At 41.1% G+C, this 19,895-nt stretch overlaps 1 protein-coding gene across 1 annotated transcript in view; it reads right to left on the bottom strand.

Annotated features, from left to right (window-relative positions):
• The window catches only part of trub1 (TruB pseudouridine (psi) synthase family member 1), a 41,004-nt gene that overhangs the window by 3,218 nt on the left and 17,891 nt on the right, over positions 1–19,895 (bottom strand). Inside the window, exons 5-7 of the mRNA XM_064321324.1 lie at positions 18,100–18,172; positions 17,351–17,490; positions 11,940–11,996 (exon numbers count right to left, since the gene is read on the bottom strand). Of these exons, the coding sequence (XP_064177394.1) occupies positions 11,940–11,996; positions 17,351–17,490; positions 18,100–18,172 (270 nt within the window). The remainder of the gene's footprint in view (positions 1–11,939; positions 11,997–17,350; positions 17,491–18,099; positions 18,173–19,895) is intronic.

Here is a 19,895-nt window from a genome sequence, read left to right as displayed (position 1 = left end):
GAAGATACACCAGTCTGTTATCTACTGTGTTAGCTTTCAGAATAACAAGCAAAAACAAAACCTGCACTTCAATTTTGTTTACAATCTATGCATTGCAGATATTTGCCATGAATACGAGCGTGGAGAAAGAAGTGCACGTATCCGCAAATAATGTTGATTAAAAAATGTGCACAGTTCAGTACTGCAAATGAAAATAAATGTAGGCTATAAGGCCTAGGCTACTCGGTAAAACTGCCTATTTGGGGAGAGCTGGCTATATATGATAGTATTGAGTAGCCTATTTTGCGGATTAATACTCAAGGTAAATCATGGGAAGATTCCGCCAATTTATCATTTAATCTCCCTAACACAATGCGAAGAAGCTGTGTCCCTTTCCAATTGATTAGTCAGATGTTTACATGCTTGTTAATCACTGAAAATTAAGGAAAACAGTTTGAGATCAATGATTAGTTTAAAGGAAAGTTTTGCGCCTCACCAGTTTAAGAAAGATGGATAAAGGAGGAAGAAAGTGAGGACAAGAGGAGGATGACCGATTATTTTTGTGGGTAAAAAAAATTCTCAGCATTAATGACACTCAGTAAACTTGAAATATATTATGTAAAAGCTTGCATCAGTAGTATACATTCTTTTTAAAACATTGTTTTCCTTAATTACTTAATTATGTGCACAACTATTTTGAGCTGAGACATTCATTGGTTTGTACCTTTTTTCACCCACATCCCAACGGATCTCAGGGTCCACCCACCTCCTAAATCCTAATTTAACTCCTGCGTATAACCCATTTATATTCTCATTGTAATATATAGTTACATACGTTTTCTCCATGCCTGATAAGTTAGCTAACCTTAGCTAACAAGCAAACTAACTCACTGTCATAGCTGACGTTACCCGTTTTATTGTTCGTTTATCTAACGTTAGCTATCTAGATAAACTAACGATAAATAGCTAAAACTACCTTAACTTTTTATAAACTGGCTGTTTGGATAACGTTAGCTAACTGTCTTTATCCCCCTTTATCCCAACAGGTTTCTGCACTTAGTTATGCTCACAAGTTACCCACTTGACTGTAGCACTGTGTAAATAATGTCTAAGATTGCTGACTAGACTTGATATTATCACTTGGCTTGTTTCCATGCACCTACTTGAAAGTCGCTTTGTATTAAAAGCATCTGCTAAATGACTGAAATGTAAATGTCCATTTAAGGGCTATTCTCTTTCTACTGTGCTTTGACTTGACATGTAATATAAATTAAATTTGAACTTCATTATTACACATTTGAAATAAAGAATGTTATTTATTAAAGTTATCAAACAAACCAGAGATTAATTTATTGGGGTTTTTTCCAACACCAAATAATGACAAATACTGCAAAATATTCAGACATGGGAAAGTTGTTTAATGAATTTACTATGATGTAATAAAAATATTTAAAATGGAGTGGTATACAGTTCCAGTCCTAGAATACCCCTTAACAGATTGTTTTTGTTCCAATCCAGAACTAACACGTGATTCAATGACTACACCATTCAGCTATCTCTTGATTCGTTGAAGCAGGTCTGTTATCTCCATGTCGGTTACCTTCCAGGTTCTGCTCTATATAACGTTACATTCAGTCTAATTAACTTTTAAAATCAAACAGCGATTTGTAGCTATCTCCGAGTTGATACAACCCTGTTGTGTTCGTTTATCCTGTGTGAGCGTTTTGGAGCATATACAGCAGTGGCAAGGCCAGAAATGGAACATTTGAGATCGCACAAACCTTAAAGCCATTTATGTAGTATTCTTATGGGATTTTCAATATGAAGATAATGTCCGTTTTAATCTCCATTTTCACCTCACACACACACACAACTACTGCTACCACCAGCAAACATTGAAATGTATACAAAAGGTAGTTTAATTAAACTAAAAGGGTGCCAACATTTGTGGAGGGCACTGTATACTATGTCATGTAAAAGAATGTGAAAAAGGTGCATGCTACCACACAGCCATAGCAGCTACAATTACACATTTTAGCAACTTAGAAGACATAAAAAGGGCCTACATTCAAACACCTTAATACCATGGGTTATCAGCCCTGGCATCCAGAGCTCACACTATGAAGTTATGACCCTAAGAGTTCTTATCTTTCCCCAGTAGCCCCATCATTTACATTACTAAACAACGTGGCGTGCCCTCCCCTTTAGTAACATTAGACTATGCAGACAGAGCCAGAGATAAAGTTTGACATATTTAAAACTGAAGATATTTTTAAAAGTTCTGACTTACTATGATATGTCTTTACATAATCAATCGGAGATTGATTGGATGTCATCGGCAAGGTGATGATTACTCATCATTCTGTTTATGTTTGGGAAGATGTCCGCTGGAGTGTTATCCAGCACTTCAATGAGTGATGGGAAGGTCTCTCCAGCAGCATCTGCCTTACGTCTCATCTGTTGTGTGAACACTGTCCAGTCAGCATCACCAATATCAATACCATAGTGGTCAATGATCACGTGAATTTCATTGATTCTCTGTCTCCAAACGTGTTTGAGCTTGGTAGGCAGGCGGCAGCAGCACGCGTGAAGCAGTAATGACGCTTCTCCATTGACCAGCACGGCACAGTACAGAACGGCAAGCATTCATATCCTACCCGTGCCATGTTGCCTGCTGTGCTTCTCCATTACATAACAGACCCGTGAAGGCAGGAGTAGTCATGGGAGGAGTAAAGCAGAGTAAAGCATCCTAAATGTGAAATAATTAACTTTTGTATGTATATTTCTATACTCTGTACTCTCATATGTTTTCTTGTATGGGGATGGGACGATATGAAAACAATTTTCACCGTCCACCACGTTTTGGCAATGTTCCAACACTCTCGTCATCACTGTTGCATGGATCACAAAAACTATTACACTACTAAATATCCACATTATAAAATACCACTACCTATTTAAAGACACTCAATTTCAAAAATAACGTACATAACCGAAATATTTGAGCAGTAATATTGCATAGCAATGATGACATTTTTTCAGTAGATAGAGACTAAGGCTGTCAAAAGTGCCATGAAATTGAGTTTGAATATTAGCTTTTGTAATTAGTTAGAGTTTGAATATATTCGAATATCATATTCCTATAATTCACAAAAATAAGCCGCTTATTGTCGGGCGCAATATGCACGTGACGCTCCCTCTAAACTGGCCTACGTGTTATTTTCCACGAGCGGGCAGTAGAATAGAGGACATCGGTGAACTTTAATACTAGGTTACTACATCTGGGGCCTCATTTACAAAACGTATTTTAGATCAACTGTGGCGTAGAAAATCACGTCAAAGTAGTGATTTAAAAAATTTCAACATGACTCGATTTGACCGTGGAAACGGTCGTGGCTCCACATCAGGTCTTCACTTGACTTATGCACGCAAGTTCATTTTATAAATGAGCCCCCTGCAGTTTCTATAGCCTAATGGGTATAGCCCTGGGTCCAGGGCAGAACGTTTTTTGTTGACAGAGGAAGTAACGTTAGCACAGGAAATGAACTTTGCGTGCATGAACATGATTCGCCGCATGAAATTAAAGCCTGCATGTTAACTTTGCGTGCATGAACATGATTCGCCACATGAAATTAAAGCCTGCATGTTAACTTTGCGTGCATGAACATGATTCGCCACATGAAATTAAAGCCTGCATGTTAATTACAATACGCGGGATCCAAAACTAATATTCGAATGCTCAAATTTAGGTTAGAACTTTAAAAAAAGAAAGATCACAAATGCGCGTAATTTCACAAACCGATTGAGGTTTTTGGAATTTTGGAAGGTACCCAGGCATCACAAATGCGCGTAATTTCACAAACCGATAGAACAACCTGCTTGATCCCCACCAGTCTGGCTTCAGGCCTGGCCACTCGACCGAGACTGCACTCCTCTCGGTCAGTAAGTCACTCCATGCCGCACGAGCAGCCTCCCTCTCCTCTGTCCTGATTCTTCTAGACCTCTCCGCTGCATTTGACACTGTGGAGCACTCTATTCCTCCTGTCCTCCCTGGCAGCAAAGGGATCTGCGGCACAGTCCTTGACTGGATTGAGTCCTAACTCTCTGACCGTTCCTTCCAGGTTGCCTGGGTGGGTAAGGTATCACCACCCCGTCCCCTCGCCACTGGAGTTCCTCAGGGCTCAGTCCTCGGTCCCCTTCTCTTCTCCTTGTACACCAGATCCCTTGGCCCTGTAATCTCTACCCATGGCTTGTCCTATCACTCCTATGCCGACGACACTCAACTCTTTCTCTCCTTCTCCCCATCGGACACACAGGTCCCTGCCCGCATCTCCGCTTGCCTGAGGGACATACAGAGCTGGATGGACAATCACCACCTGAAGCTCAACCCGGGAAAGACGGAGCTAATCTTTATTCCTGCTCTATCCTCTCCCCTCCTCGACTTTTCCATTTCCCTAGGGGACACCTTAGTGACATCATCACCCTGTGCCAAGAATCTCAGAGTGGTGATGGACAACAGGCTGTCCCTCTCCAAGAACATCGCAGCAGTAAGGCAGGCATGCAGATTTTTCCTGTATAACATCCGCAGTATCCGCCCCTTTCTCACCACCTACTCAACCCAGCTCCTGGTCCAAGCAATGGTTCTATCCCGCCTGGACTACTGCAACTCTCTTCTGGCTGGACTACCGGCATCTGCCACCAGACCCCTGAAACTCATTCAGAATGCCGCGGCTCATCTGGTCTTCAACCTCCCCAGACACTCCCACGTCACTCCCCTGCTCACTACCCTCCACTGGCTGCCTGTTATAGCTTGCATCAAATTTAAAACATTGGTCCTAGCATACCAGGCAGTCAAGGGATCAGCCCCAGCATACCTCCACAAGATATTCAAACCCTACATGCCAGCCAGATCCCTCCGTTCTGCTACCTCAGGACGCCTAGCACCTCCCCCTCTTTGCACCTGCACTTCCAGAACACGTCTCCTGTCTGTTCTGGCCCCACGATGGTGGAATGACCTCCCTGTGGAGGTCAGAACAGCTGAGACACTGACCCATTTCAAACGACGACTGAAGACTCACCTCTTCAGGCTGCACCTCTCCCCATCCCTCCCTACCCCCCTGTAAATGACTGTAAGCTTAGGGTTGTAACTAGGCAGCTGTTTCGTAGGTGACTTAGGTACATTAACTGTCTTAACTACTGCTTGTATTTTTTCCATAGACTGCGTTGTTGCCGTTCTCGTTGTTAGTGTTAATCAGTTTAACCTTCAGGGTCCAAGTTGAACTATGCGGTTGTTCCCTGCACTTGGACCGGTACTTCTCTCTAGGGGTTTCGTCATACTTGTTCCTGGTTATGGTTATACACCTTGTTGTACGTCACTCTGGATAAGAGCGTCTGCCAAATGCCTGTAATGTAATGTAATGATTGTCCAAGACAATATATGACCACTCTCAAAAGGGACATCTCTAGGCGCAAAACCAATGGTAAGGTTGTATATTTATTTAGTCCCAGATATTGACTGTAGAATTCGCTAGTTAACGTTACTCTCTCTTGCTGTTGTGGTATTTGCTGTTGTGGTATTTAAAAATGGCGGTTGCTGCCAGTGAACAAACATGAACATGGGATGTCGTATTTGTGACTATTTCCATTGACCAATCAACGGTCTGCAGTATCGAACTGCAGCATGGATAATACCTTTGGTACCTACACCAGAGCAGGAGCTAAAATCTCCACGGGTACTTGCGATCGGCACGGGTCAGTTAGCAGTGGAGAAAGCAAAACAAAGCGGGAGCACGGATTGCGGCTCGACACGGCACGGTAGTGGAGAAGCACCATAAGTGTCCTCTTGAAAACGGCTGTTCAGCTCCACGATTTGACGATCCAACACCTCATTCCACAGATGCCTCAAATCTTCATTGGTTTTAATTCCGACAGATTTCCCCAATGAGCTTGTGACCACAGACGCAGGCAGCTTCCTCTTTCGGCTGGCAGTGACATCCCACTTGCTGATATCATGTTTCTCCATTGAGTCCTCAGTTAATCTGAGTACTTTATCGAAGTCATGTTGTGTATTGTCCCTAAACTGCTTGAAATTTGATTTAAAGCCCTCAATCAAATGAATTCAGTCTGTGACAGATAGAGTAGATGACTGCAGTCCTTTTGTTGCAAAATCACTCACATCAAAAAGCATTCCAAATGTCACCAATAGAAACAGAAACTTTTTTGTCTGAATCTGTTCCTGAAGAGATTCTGCGTGTAGTTTAGTCGGCCCACTGTTGCTATCAGAACATTCAGCGAGTGTCTCTAAAATCGCATCAAGCAGTGCTAAGACCTTACTAACTGACCCCGACTTGGAGCCCCACCTTGTGTCTACTGACAGCTCCAGCTCCAAGCCCTGCCGATCTGGATGTAGCTCCTTCTGAATCTCCATAAACCGTGCATGGCGGTTGCTCCCAGTCATAAATCTGTGTATACTGTTCAGTGTCTCAAAAAATGTATTCACATGTCCGTATACTTTTGCAACAATGCAAAGAACTAGATTCAGACTGTGCATTGCAGTGCACATACACTGCATTGTGAAAACCACGCGTCTAAGGATCACTTGCACTCCTCCTTGGCTCCCCGACATCACAGAGGCACCGTCAAAACCAAATCCTATGCACAATGAGGGATCCAAGTCGAATGGTGCTAACACTTTCCATTGGCGGCCATGTCGCTCGTATCCAAAAATCCAACCGCCCGTTCCTTGATTTGTCCACTTTGCACATACCGAAGGCACACAGCAACAAGTTCCTTATTCGACAGATCTTTACACTCATCTGCCATGATGGCGTAATAGGTGTTGGGTGTAGCATGCAAATCCTTTTTTATCTTCTGTAGAAGAAGGGAAGCAGCTGATTTGAGTAGTTTGGTTTGTATGTCTGAGCTTAACATTGGCATTTTTAGGCAGCTGATCAAGGCGACTTTCAATCTCTGGATTGTACTTTGATAGCATATGAAAAAGTTCTAAGAAATTGCCTTTATTTGCATCAGTGTCGGTGTGCCTGCGCAATGGAATATCCTGCTTTGCACAAAACATCACCACATCAAGCACCACTTTAATGTGCTCGCGATTTCTTTCAACAAATGATGCATTCACCTTGTCTCTGTTTAATTGATTCACAATTGTCCCTCAGCCCTCAATTTGATGGCTCTGTCTGTATGCAATCAGTCTGGTTTGTGCATTTTGATGGCCTTTACTAGCCTCAGATGTTTCCAGTTTCTAAATACATCCTTCGTAAATTTTTGCTCGTTTAACATCTCCGGGAAATATCTGCATGGTTTACAGAAGGCAGAATGTCTTGCTGTACAGTACTCCAACCAGTGAAATTTCTCGTACCAGCCAGAAGAAAAGGAGCGTGGTTTTCCGGCTATGGTAGTCACTGGAAACTTTTGCAGTTTTGGTTGCATTGGTGGCTCTTCCACTGATGACAGGAGGACTTCTCCCGCGTCCCCTGAAGTTGACGCTGGGTCCACGGCAGTCGGGTACGTTATCGGTACGATGTTAGTGGTCTCGTTAGAGTGGTCACCGTCATCCTGACAGGCTACCGTTGGCTGTTCTGCGGCAGCCTGGAGAGGTGTACTCTCTTCCTCCAATCTGGCCTTTTTAAAGTACTGGTTTATTGAGCTTTGTTTCATCATGTTTAGCTAACATTAAAGCATTCGCGTATCCATAACCCTCTGGGGTCGAGAGCTCCGCCGGCGGAGCTCGGCAAGATTAAATGAACTTTCGTTTCTATTTGGATGATTAACTTCACAAGTTGTTATCATACAGACGCAACAAAAACATTGACAGAAACCTTAGAATCACGACTTTCCAATGCGCCCATTGACAAATGATATGAATTGTTTTAAAAGTTCTAAATTTGATTAATTAAACCATGTATGCTTCGTTAATCCTTAGTCATTACTATGTGAATTTCGCTCATCAGGAAGTCTGCCCAAATCGCATTCACATGTTAACAACATTATAACTACTCTCCATAGAAGGAGAGTAGGGGAGAGGCGATGCAAGATCCATGTGAGAAATGACAAGCCTGCGAAAGCAGGATAGAATGTCAAAGTGTAGCCTAATTCACTTCTTTTGAGGTAAACATTTCGTTTAATTTTGGAAAATGGTCCGTCCGGAAGCCGACATTGATGAAGAGCGGTGTCATTTCGAACAGCGAACTGATCCAGCTGAGGATCAACTTCATGAGTAATATATTTCTTATGATCATATTGGTAAATATGTGTACTGGATTGCAATCTCTGTGTTTGTACGAATATCCAGCAATATGCGCGTTTGTAAATTCCCACACTACGAACGATTCAAACTATTGCATCTAAGAATTATAGGCTAGGCTCTCTGCGTCTGGTTGTGTGTTAGAAGTAGCAGGTAGACTGTATTTTTTTTCGATCATATTGGTAATAAATAGCCCGTGGCGTGGCTAGGATTCTAAAACTGATGTCCTCGCACAATCGATATTAGCATACTGTAAGTAAATTCTGGAAATAGCAATATAATAAACACTTAGCTAAACAGACCTAGCCTACTTCAGATTGAGGCATTATTATTGATGAGTTGTGTGTAGTTGAGCTGGAATATCAATGTTTATTTAGTTTAGCTAATGTTGTTTCGTTGATAGCTTGCATTATTTGTAAATGTGTGCTGTATTACATTCTCTGTAGGAATATTGTTTGTAGGAATATTCACTAATATGCGCGCTTGTAAATTCCCACAATACGAACGATTCTAACCATTGCTTCTCAAAATTATAGGCTACCTCTCTGCGTCTGGTTGTGTTTGTTTGGTTCTTTGTTTGTATATGATGTAACCATGTCACATTTCCTAAGTTTTGTTTTCATTAGTTAGTGGTTTGCCCCTTTTTTGTAAAGCACATTTAATTTTCACCTGTTGAAGGAAATGTGCTATATAAATAAAGTTTGATTTGATGTCACATTTCCTAACAATTTTCTTTTTATCATATTTACAGAGATGCTGATCAGGAAACACGGCCTAGTTCATCACTAGCTAAGAGGCCACCCAAGCGTTGCAAGAGTACACCAGTCTCATCTCATCTTCCATGCGTAAAGTTTGCTTCAATAAATGTTCTGAAAATCAAAAGATGTCTTTGTTTCTGTCTTCTAAATGGCTCACTGAGTCTTTGTCTTAGTGGTGGGGAGGCATGCGGCCAGGTGTGAATAGCCTACTTAGCTGGCAGGTCGTCCTACCCAATGCATATTCATTACAGAAAGGCCATTTGCCCTCCCATTCTCACCTGGTGTTGAAAAATAGTAGTCACAACACTAACCTTTAGCAATTTATTTTATATTTCTCATTGGATTTGCTAAAATATTTTGTCATCTTTTGATACCCAAGACCTTGATGAACACATTTCAGTGACCAAACAATCACAATTGTTTAGTGTGTTTTATTACAACATTCCTGTGCATGTTCAAAACTACTGTTTACAGTTTGTGTGTTTTTAGAGCAATTTGCAATCCACATATGATTATGACCTACTTACTGCTGCCATATTATTGTAGTTTGTGCTGAAAACAGAGATATGAAACACTTTGGAATCACTGCATATAAAGTTGATGAAATTTACACAAATGTCAGAGCATGGCACAATCACCAGTGTGCCTCATTTTACCCTTAGACCCCAGAGGGTTAACGTTATCAGTGTTCGCATCAGTAGCAAAGTGTTGATATGTGGGTGGGCCTTAGTATGTCACGCACCAATGGCATAGAGGAAAAGAATGCCGACCTGAATTTAAAGTGATGATTTATATTAGGCTAGATGAGACGATAAAATAATTTTAACGAAAGAAAGAGATTAGACTTATCGGAAATTTGCTGGTAGTATTAAATTATTTATATAGGGTACATTTATAAAATAATTATTTATTTATTATTTATTACACACGTTTCAAATTATGCAAAATCATACGTTTTGATTGGGTGGGCCAGCCTTCTAAATGGGAGGGCCAAGGCCAACCCAGGCCCACCCGTGGCCTCGCCTCTGATACACAGTGTCATTCAAAGTAGTAATTCTTTAATTCCTGATTGCCTAATAATAATAATGATGTTTACTGTCGATTTGCACGTTGAAGACCCTCTTATGAAAACAATGGCATGTTTGCAAATTTGAGGTGAGTTTTTAATTCTGTCAGTCAGATTGCTGTGATAGCTAATTATAAATAATATTTGGGGACCCATGGTTAACTCGTGACCCATAGTTTGCGCCGCTGGCTACAGGCAAGACAATGCAAATATTTGACTAAGTTAGGTTCACTTAAATTAGAGTGCCTTTTAAGGACTATTAGACTATTTCTGGTTATATTCATTTAGCTAGCTAGCTAACGTTAGCTAGCTAGATAGTTTGCTTTCATAAGGTAATGTTATCGATAACGTTAGCTAGCTAGTTTGCTTTCATAAGGACGTTATAGTTGTGCTTTTATCTTAACTTGGCTAGCTAGCTAGCAAAAATTATTATTGGATATAAGTCAACGTCCTTACCTTAGCTATCTATTGATACTTGATATACTAAGTTAGGTAGCTTGTGAAAATTCAGTCTCTCAAAATGAGCGCGTATCATGGAGGTAGCTATGGTAACGGGGCACGGTCTGTCAATCATAGCTAACTGACAGTTCTCATTACCACGCCCAGACAGTTTGGGTGAACTTTTATAGTGGGAAATTTAGGCTTAGAAAAATAAGTTTTAAAATACATTTAAATGACTGAATAATAAAAGAATTATGCACATTTGTTTTGTTGTTGCCTGAAGACAACTGGCAAGTGTGACATTCACCACCATGTTAATCCTTTAAACTCAACCACATAACCATTCCCTTCACCTTAATACGTGTACTGAGTCTGTGCAAAAGTAATTTTTGTATGTAAAAGAAACAGGACATTTGAACAGACAGATGTGATGTCTTTTAACAACCGTCTCTTTAATCAGCCAGGAGCCAACAACTCAGCCCCCTAGAGTGAATTAATGTAGATGTACCTTGGCAACTGCATAAAAGAGAAAAACCCCTTTGCGTCCACTGTAACACGGTTGTTGTCCCAGGGAATGCTGCTTAGTTAAACTCTGCCGTCTTATTTTACAAACACTGTGCCTCCATTAATATGGAGATTATTTTACCCCAGGGTCCGTAGTAATCAAATCCTGACCATGCCAATGCCGGCTGTGGCTGGAAGTCCAGCAGTGTAGAGCACAATCAGCCAAAATGTCACGTGTCACCAGAAGGGTTTCCCCCACTTCACAGCAGGACCCTCTGGTTCATCACAAGTTTTTTTTTCTGTTTTTTGTTTGAATGCAGCTCAAATAGCATCCTGCAGATTGAAAATAGACAGGGCTAGTAGTCCCAACTGCTTAGGGTGGAGAGCCTAGCAAGACCCGTCCTGCCCTTTATAGTCGGCCATGAGCAGTGAGCGTGGTGGTGGAGGCTGGGAAAAACTACACACTTGGGCTATGTTCAAAACTGTATACTTGTGTTCTATCTAGAGCGCAATAGACCAAATCAGACCGCTCTAGATAGAACACAAGAATACAGTTTGGAACATAGCCTAGGCCTGCCTGCAGACTACAAACATCAAGAAGAGGTCCTACGCTTAAGAATCAAACTCAGTCTGCCATGAGATGCGAACAGTAAGCTGTTATCACAACCCCAAGGACTGCAAGTCTTTAATACCAAGAGCACATTTTCAGGTTATTTTCCTACACTGCAATAAATCACTGAGAAAACTAGCTCTGCTATTAATAAGCTCCTGGCACAAACCCAGAGAGCCCAATGTTCTGATCATTAAACAGTGCATCACATAATGTTCTATTTGGCTTCCCAGACTATAGACATGAAGGAGTATAGCCAGTGGCATCGCGAGTTCAACAGTAGAATTACAGCATCACAATTAATAAAGACTTTCAGCCTACCTCTGCCAAGGTCATCTACCAGACTCCGGACATAAAACCCTCCTCCACACTCAATATCTGGGACAAAAGAGAGATTACATCACAGATTACATCAAGGCATCCAACAAAACACATCTGAATGACATCAACTCACGTTAAATGGCCACTCAACCTCTCCATCTGAGCTCATGTTAAAATCAAGCATGTTAAAACATGCCCCTTCTGACATATCAATCCTACAGCAATGTGTAGCAGTCCTTCCTTTGCTTTCAAATTAAACACTTAGGACTATTCCTGCCCAGACAGCACAATCATATGTAAGTCAAATAAAGATTACATGTACATACGCACAATGCTTCTACACTCATACTTACCCATGACAGGTTCGAACAATTAAGTTCCTTCCTGCGTCTTAACCTCATCTGAACACACATTCCCACACTCACACACAGTGACTTCCCAGACACACACTCTGTAACTGCTACCCATTGTTAGAGGTAAATGGCTACAAATAGAGTTCAATCACTGTTTGTAAGGATATACAATAGCCACAGATCAAAGATGTGTCCCCGGCAGTAGACCCTTTGGGTGTCCCGGGGAAGTCTGTTGGAATGTGTATTCCTTCCTGGGGACGTTTACGCATGGTAATAACCACACCTCTCAACAGTATACTTAAACCCTCACTTGTGACTGTCTCGAGATTCCTACGGAACGCTTGTTGTGGCACCGTGGCGAGTCTCCCTTTGTGGATCGTATTAAAATCTTTTCATTGGAAAGTGGTCCTCAGTGTGTTACTTCACCCTTCTCAACTTCGTTCCACACGAGAGAAGATTCCCAACACCCAAACAAATATGAACAGTGCGATCAAAAGAACTTTTACATGTGAAAACATTTTGTGTGAAAATATGAAATATGTGAAATTATACTCATGGGTGCTGGTGAGAAAAAAATTTTTGACTGAACTTTTTTTTTTTTCTGGTGGGGGGCGCAGTTTTGAAGCAGCACTTCATACCTGTTACAACCCGGCTCAGAGGTTGGAACAAAAAAGGGAAACACTGGAAACGAATATCAAATAATCCAGGAATTTAATATAGCCTACCCAATATAAACAGTTTAATGCTTATCCTTTCAAATTCAAAACAAAATTCAACAGTGATTCAACCTTGATCCATGACGTTTATTCACGTTTATTTGCTTGCGAAAATGCAGTGAGCCCCATTTGACTAAATGTTAGTTCGCTGGTTAGCGTCGTTATCGTACCGCCTGGTACTCTTGTAATAACGTGCAGCAAAGTTAGAAAACCTGACAGCGATCTAACCAGAGTAGTTATTCACGAAGATGACGTTTCATACAGGATATTAAGCATCATGTTACATTCAGTCATCATTTATCTTTAGCTACTAAGCTAAACGTCAAAACAATCCTAAGCAAGGCCGTTTCGAACGGGTTTCATATTATAGACAGATAGACGCTCTCGTTATCTTGATTTATATGTGTACCACTAAATGATAGTACAGATTAAATCACTACCTTCTACAAGAGTCAGATGGGGGCTTTAATAAGGTATTATCGTTAATGAATGAGTCAATCACTGATACTAGCGTACCTGCTTGCAATGCACAGACGAGTGTGTGCACTCCTCGACTGGCAATTTTCCTGCGACTTTTTAAAACAATGAAGGCAGCGTGCAATTCAAAACAGTCTTTGTAAAAAATGACTGACCTGGCGTCCTCAGATTCGAGGACGCTGATTGGCTAAATTTATCTGGCTATGTCGATGGGCTGTCATATCTTGTGAAACAATAATTTTGATTAGACAATAAAGTGAACGATGGCCAACCTGTTACTATGCAGATGTGCTGTAGGATAATTTTGATCAGACTGTTTCCTCCAAACTCTCGATGCTGCATGATAAAAATATATCACATGTATAACTATATACTGATATAATCAATATGTAATCCAATAAACCTATATCAGTAGTTGCAGCTAAGCTTATGGAAACGCAAGAAACCACAGTGTACACTGTAGAAAAAAGGCAAACGCAGAAGGCTTAAAAAAACCATACTTACTCAGCAGAAAATTAGTGCCAAATAGAAATGCTAGAAAACTAATACTTTACAGTGACCCCTGTGTAACCTGAATACAGTAGAAAAGTACAGGAGGCTATACCTCTGTAAACTTGTATGCGTAATGAAAAAATACAGAAAGCGATGACGTGTATGCATAGTGGAAAAGTACAGAGTAAGGGAAAATTGGGGTAACTTTCCACTACGATAAGATTACCATAGAACCGAAAACCATTGATACGATAAAATCACCATAGAACCGAAAATCATTGTGGTGCCAAGAAAGTCAGGTTGACCCACGAGCAGGAAACTGAAAATCCTTACGCGGCCAAAAAAGATCCTTACTGTGCCGAAAAAGACCAGATGGCTGGTATTTTTAGAAATGTGTTAAAGGGGGGTTGTGGGGCACAATTTGTGTATAAAATGTGTGCAAAACTGACAATCGAGGTTCAATTCGGCTGAATTGTTCCGGCTTTGTGCACCTGTGCAATAAAGTCTAAACTTTCTGAAGAGCTTGCTGCTGTTGTGTCTTTTCCCTCGTGAAATTGTTTTCTACAGATTGGCGATTGCCGTTGAAGTATGTCGGTTCCTAGACACGACAGTGCATTCATAATATTAACGGACACAATAATGGGAGAGGGACGGACGGGGAAATGCCAGTGCCCGGCTGCATAAACTACCTGAAGTTTCAAACTTAAGTTTGTCCCTTATGCAAAATATTTCCCTACGCTAAGGGGTTCATTTAGGAGCGTTGCATAAAGCCACTTAGGTTGTCTCCTTGCCTAAGTGACTAAGGCTGGCTTTACACGGTGCAACTTCAAAGGCTGGCTTTACACGGTGCAACTTCATGCAACTAGTTGCAGGTTGCAAGTTGCCTGCAACATAATTTCCATGCAACTGGACAGTTACACGAAGCAATTCAAAAATAATCAAGTTTCATGCAACACCGTAGTTTATTTCACTAAAACTAGCTAGCTAGATTGGTAAATTTCCATCTGCGTCGTGTTGTTTTCTTGTTTTTTGTTAGCTAACGTTAATCTTCTAAAATTTGCTGCCGTTCCTCTCTTGACACCCGCTTAATTTTACCAAGAGCGGAGAAGAAAACCTTGAAATCCCGGCTAGTGCTCGTTGGGTATCCTTTAACGTTACGCGCGGTTATTTCACAGCATTTAGCCAGCTTCTCCAAAATGGACAAAGATAATACAAAAATAAAAATAAAGCCAAACTGGACAAAACATGAAAATGTTGTTTTACTGGAATACGGAATCTACTAGCTACTGCTAACTAACTAACATTATTATGCATGCGAGAAAACTTGAGTTAACGGCAGTAATTGGACAATGTTAACAGAAAGCCTTGAACCCACAGTACCCTGAGCATCTACGAATTGATCATTCACATTTCCATGTATTTTTCACATTAATTTACTACTTTTATGACATTTCTCACCTAGTCAAGTAGTACAATTACCGCAAGCTGGAATGAACTACGTATCTGGGAAGCTGCTGTGTATTTCTTTGCACGTGAACAGCGTGTGCAGTTATTTTGCTTAAATTAACTGCTGGCCAATGGCTGCAGCTTGAGTCAAGTCAACTCTCTCCAGTGAACTGCACGTAGCTACGCGCATAATGAGGATACGAGGATCTATTAGCGGTAAAAAAAAAAAATAAATAAAATAAACGGAAAAAGTAATTAAAATAATTAATTTGACGGAACAAATAATTCATTTGACGGAAATCAGCCTGTAGACGGAACTCTGCCACCCCGTATACCTTATACAAAGTGGTGTATTTTACATGTATAAATTCATGTCCTAAACAACCACAAATGGGCCCAGTTTCCCTTCTGCATGTTTGTCAATTCTCAGTGATTCCACAAGAGGAAGGGTCCCTGCTGTGGGGTCTGTTAGATTAGAGGTGGGGCATGTTGGACACAGAAAGATGCTCATTCAAATTAGGTTCCCCAAGAATGAGTGTATCTACGCATCTGTGTGAGAGAGAACAGATACCAAGGGACTGATTCATATTCACTCAGATCATCAGACAATTACACCCATTCTCTCCGATTATCAGTCCAAGAAAGTCTTTGAGCTGTGTGTGCAGAAACTGCATAAGATGTTTCAATGACCCTTTTTTTAAAACATAATAAGGATGAGGCACATGTGATTTCTGGCTAAATTCATTTTGATCTTCTTTTTCAAATTTATGTTTCATGCCCTTTCTTCGGATGAGGAGAACCTACATTAACACCTTAAAGAAATAATAAAGATGTCATACTAACAATGTTCCTACAGACAGACAGTGGAGAAGGGTGGAAGAGGATATTAATAGCCCTGGTACCTGTCTGGCTGTTACAGGCTGAACAAGAAAAAAAAGGGAGGGAGGGAGGAGGGAGAGAGAAACAGAGGGAGAGAAAGAGAAAGAGAGAGATAGGGGTGCCCGTTCAACATACAGTATGGCCCTGTCTGTACAAGTGAATAGGGATGTGTGTGTGTGTGAACATCTGTACACTATTTTGAGTGTGTACATGAGTGTGTGTGTGTATATGTTATGAGTGTGTGTCAGTCTGTGTGTTTGCACATGTGTATGTAATTTAGAGAGAGTGTTTGTGTGTGTGTGTGTGTATGTGTGTGAACATGTGGTTATTATTATTAGAGAGAGCATTTGCACACAGGCTAATGTTATTGTGAATGTGAATGTGGATGTGTGTGTGGGTATTCACGTGTATATTTTTCATCTATGTGCACGAGTGTATGTATGTTATCATAAGCGTGGGTGTGTGTACATGTCTATGTTATTACAAGGGTGTGTATGCGTACGTACTTGTGTATATTTGTGTGTGTGTGCGAGAACATATCTATGTTATTACGAGGGTGTGTATGTGTACGTACAAGTGCATATTGTGTGTGTGCGTGAGTGTGTGTGTGTGTTTAAATCCTTAAGATCAGCTGGGAGGACAGACGCACCAACACCAGCGTCCTGGAGGAGGCCAACATCCCCACCATCACTGCCACCATTGCCCAACACCAGCTCAGATGGACTGGCCATGTTATCCGTATGCCTCGTGCCTGCCAAAACAAGTCCTATACTCCCAGCTCCTTGTAGGATGATGTGCCCCAGGAGGTCAGAAGAAAAGGTACAAAGATAACATCAAAGCAAACATCAAAAAGTGCCACATAGACCTTAACCCCTGGGAGGACACAGCAACCAACAGGGAGACCTGGAGAAATATAGTCTGTAAAGAAGCTGCGCACTATGACAGGACAAGGACCCTGAAGAAGGACAGTCATACTCGAACCCCGAGTGATCGCCAATGATGATGATGGTGTGTGCATGAAACAGAATGTGCGGTAAGCGGAACTCACGGAGAGTGAACAGTGGGGGGGTGAAGTCCTGGAGGGACAGGCTGTACACAGTGACGGGGCGTGCAGGCTTGGCCTCCACCCTCTGGCCCTTTTTCAGCAGGACAGAGAGCCGCTGGCCGTCCTGCTTCAGAGCTGAATAGCTGCCGGGTCAAAGGTCACACAGACTTCAACATACACATCACCACCCTGCTTCAGACATTCAGATTGTTCGGCATACATCAGGTCATATGGCACGTGGGTGAGGGTATTTTTTAAATGGTCAAAATTCTCATTTGAAGCTATTAACCTTCAAAAGTTTAATCTAGTTTAATTAACTGATAATAAACCAGCAGCTACTGGCATTAGAACATTCATCATTTTTTCCATCATCAACCAGCCTTTCTAAACAGCTGTCCAGCCTTGTTTGCTCAATTATATTTTTGTATTTGAATAGTGCCAAAGTATGCCCCTTCGGTGGCTAAATGAAGTCATAAGTCCCTTTCTGTGACAGGACCCAAAAAGAATCTGTACTAGTTGGCTGATGTGCTGCACTCTAACACAAATCTGAGTTATGGCACAATCCAGCATGCTAAGTCTGAAAGCCAGTTATAACATATACCTTGGACTAGTGGAGGAGAACGGACAGAGGCATTTCCTCTGTACTACCCCATGGGCATTAGTGAATAGAGGCAAACTGTTGAGACTGTTTTTGTAATGCAAGCTTTCGTTTTTTATTACTTGAGGGCAAAAAAGCAAGTTGTGGAACTCACAGTGGAGGCACCTGCATGATTTCACCTGTAAACTTCTTCAGCTTCTCCTCAAACTCCTCCCGGGTAATGTGATCTGCAGAAGCGCGAGGTCAAAGGTCACTATGACGCAAAGGCTGAGGAAGTTGGAAAGGGGAGCTGGGCCTTGCCAAGTATTCATTTTAACAGCACTTTTTTTCCAGTCAAACAAGAACTTAGTATAACAAAAAAGGAAACAAAATTAACAGAAATGTTCCTGTTACTCATAGTTGCCCAATAAAAGATGAATATTTACCAGAGTCTTTCAAATTCAAATTCCCCTCCCAATTTTCTCCCCAATATAGAATGCTAATGTAAACATCCTTCTCTCAAGTTGGAAGGGAGAGGGACACTAATATACAACTCTTCCAAAACAGGTGCAGGCAGCTTTACTGCTGCAGTTTTTGCAACTGATGCGAGTTCACAGACCAGGGTTCCTGCAGGTTTCAACAAGTTTAATTTAAGACTTTTTAAGACCTTTTTAAGACCACTTTGAATAGCATTTACCTATTTCACGGCCATACTGGATGTAGCATAATGCATTGTGGAATTTTCCTATAGGACTGGAGCTCTTAAAAGAATTCTTACCAACTGAGGAGGGGAATTTGGGAATAAGGTGCTGTCCTATCATCCTACTACTTGAATAAAGAAACTTTGACAAGTAGGGACCCCATAAAGTTTTATAAGCACACTAATATAGCATTCTTTCTTAAAATAAGAAAGCCTACTTCGTTCACTTTTGAACAAGTATAGGCCTACACATCAGAAAAATACACTTAAGATTATACTTCTTTGCAACATATAGTACCAGGTATTCTCAAGCAGGCTGCAGAATTTATACTTAAATGCTTAACTAGTAGTAAGACACTAGCGCTCAGTGGATGTTCAAGTTACTTCTGAGTTTTATAAACTAAAACGTGAACCAGATAAATCACAAAGTTGTCAAAATCAGACTAGTTGGCCTATATTTAAAGTTAACGAGTAGCCTACAGTTTTTATTTTATTTTATTAAGGGGGTGGTTTTATGGTTTTAAACACTCTGCGCTATGATGACATTATACACAGATTGACAAGCGTTTTTATATTTTTGTGCATGGTGGGTTTGATCTAAATTCAGTTACAGAACATAGTGCTTTTTTCCGAAAATAGTATTTCTCAATGTAATTGTGTTGCCGTGTTAACACATTTTTACGATTGAGGGTCAGGCACTTTTCACGGTAAGTAGAAATTTTAGGATAGCACTTCTGAGATTGCTTGTGTCGAAAGTGCTGCGATGAAAGCAACGATAGATTTACCCAGGAGCCACATCTGTTCAAAATGTAAACAAGTAAGGCATTCTTCACGGTTGGGAAAAAGTTTATGACAACGTTACATTGGACCTCTGCATTGGACACACTTGATGCTCCTGAAGCCGGGCAAACACGGAAGAGATGGCAGGCGTTTGTTGTTGGTTTTTCACTTGGGTCTTGTGTTTCTCTGACTGACCATGCGATTCTAAAGCCTTTACCCCCAATGTTCCTGGTTTAACTGTTTTCTTGCATAGGCCGGGTGCAGCGGGCTTCAAAAACATTTGTCTCCACTGGTTTCAACCAAGCACTAAACGTGCTTTTCTCCTACCACATATTGTTAAACTTACACTTCCCCATAGTTCCCCATAAAGTTACCAAAGTAAAGATTTTAAGACGTATGATTGCGACACGCTAGCAGAATTTCTCTACCTCAGGCTCTGACTGATGCTAGCTCAAGCTTGGTTGTTAGGCGCAGTGGCTAGCTGGGTGTTC

Source organism: Anguilla rostrata, chromosome 2, assembly GCF_018555375.3.
Source record: "Anguilla rostrata isolate EN2019 chromosome 2, ASM1855537v3, whole genome shotgun sequence".
Taxonomy (NCBI): domain Eukaryota; kingdom Metazoa; phylum Chordata; class Actinopteri; order Anguilliformes; family Anguillidae; genus Anguilla; species Anguilla rostrata.
Note: the sequence above shows the minus strand (reverse complement) of the source record. Positions and strands in the feature narration are given on the sequence as shown.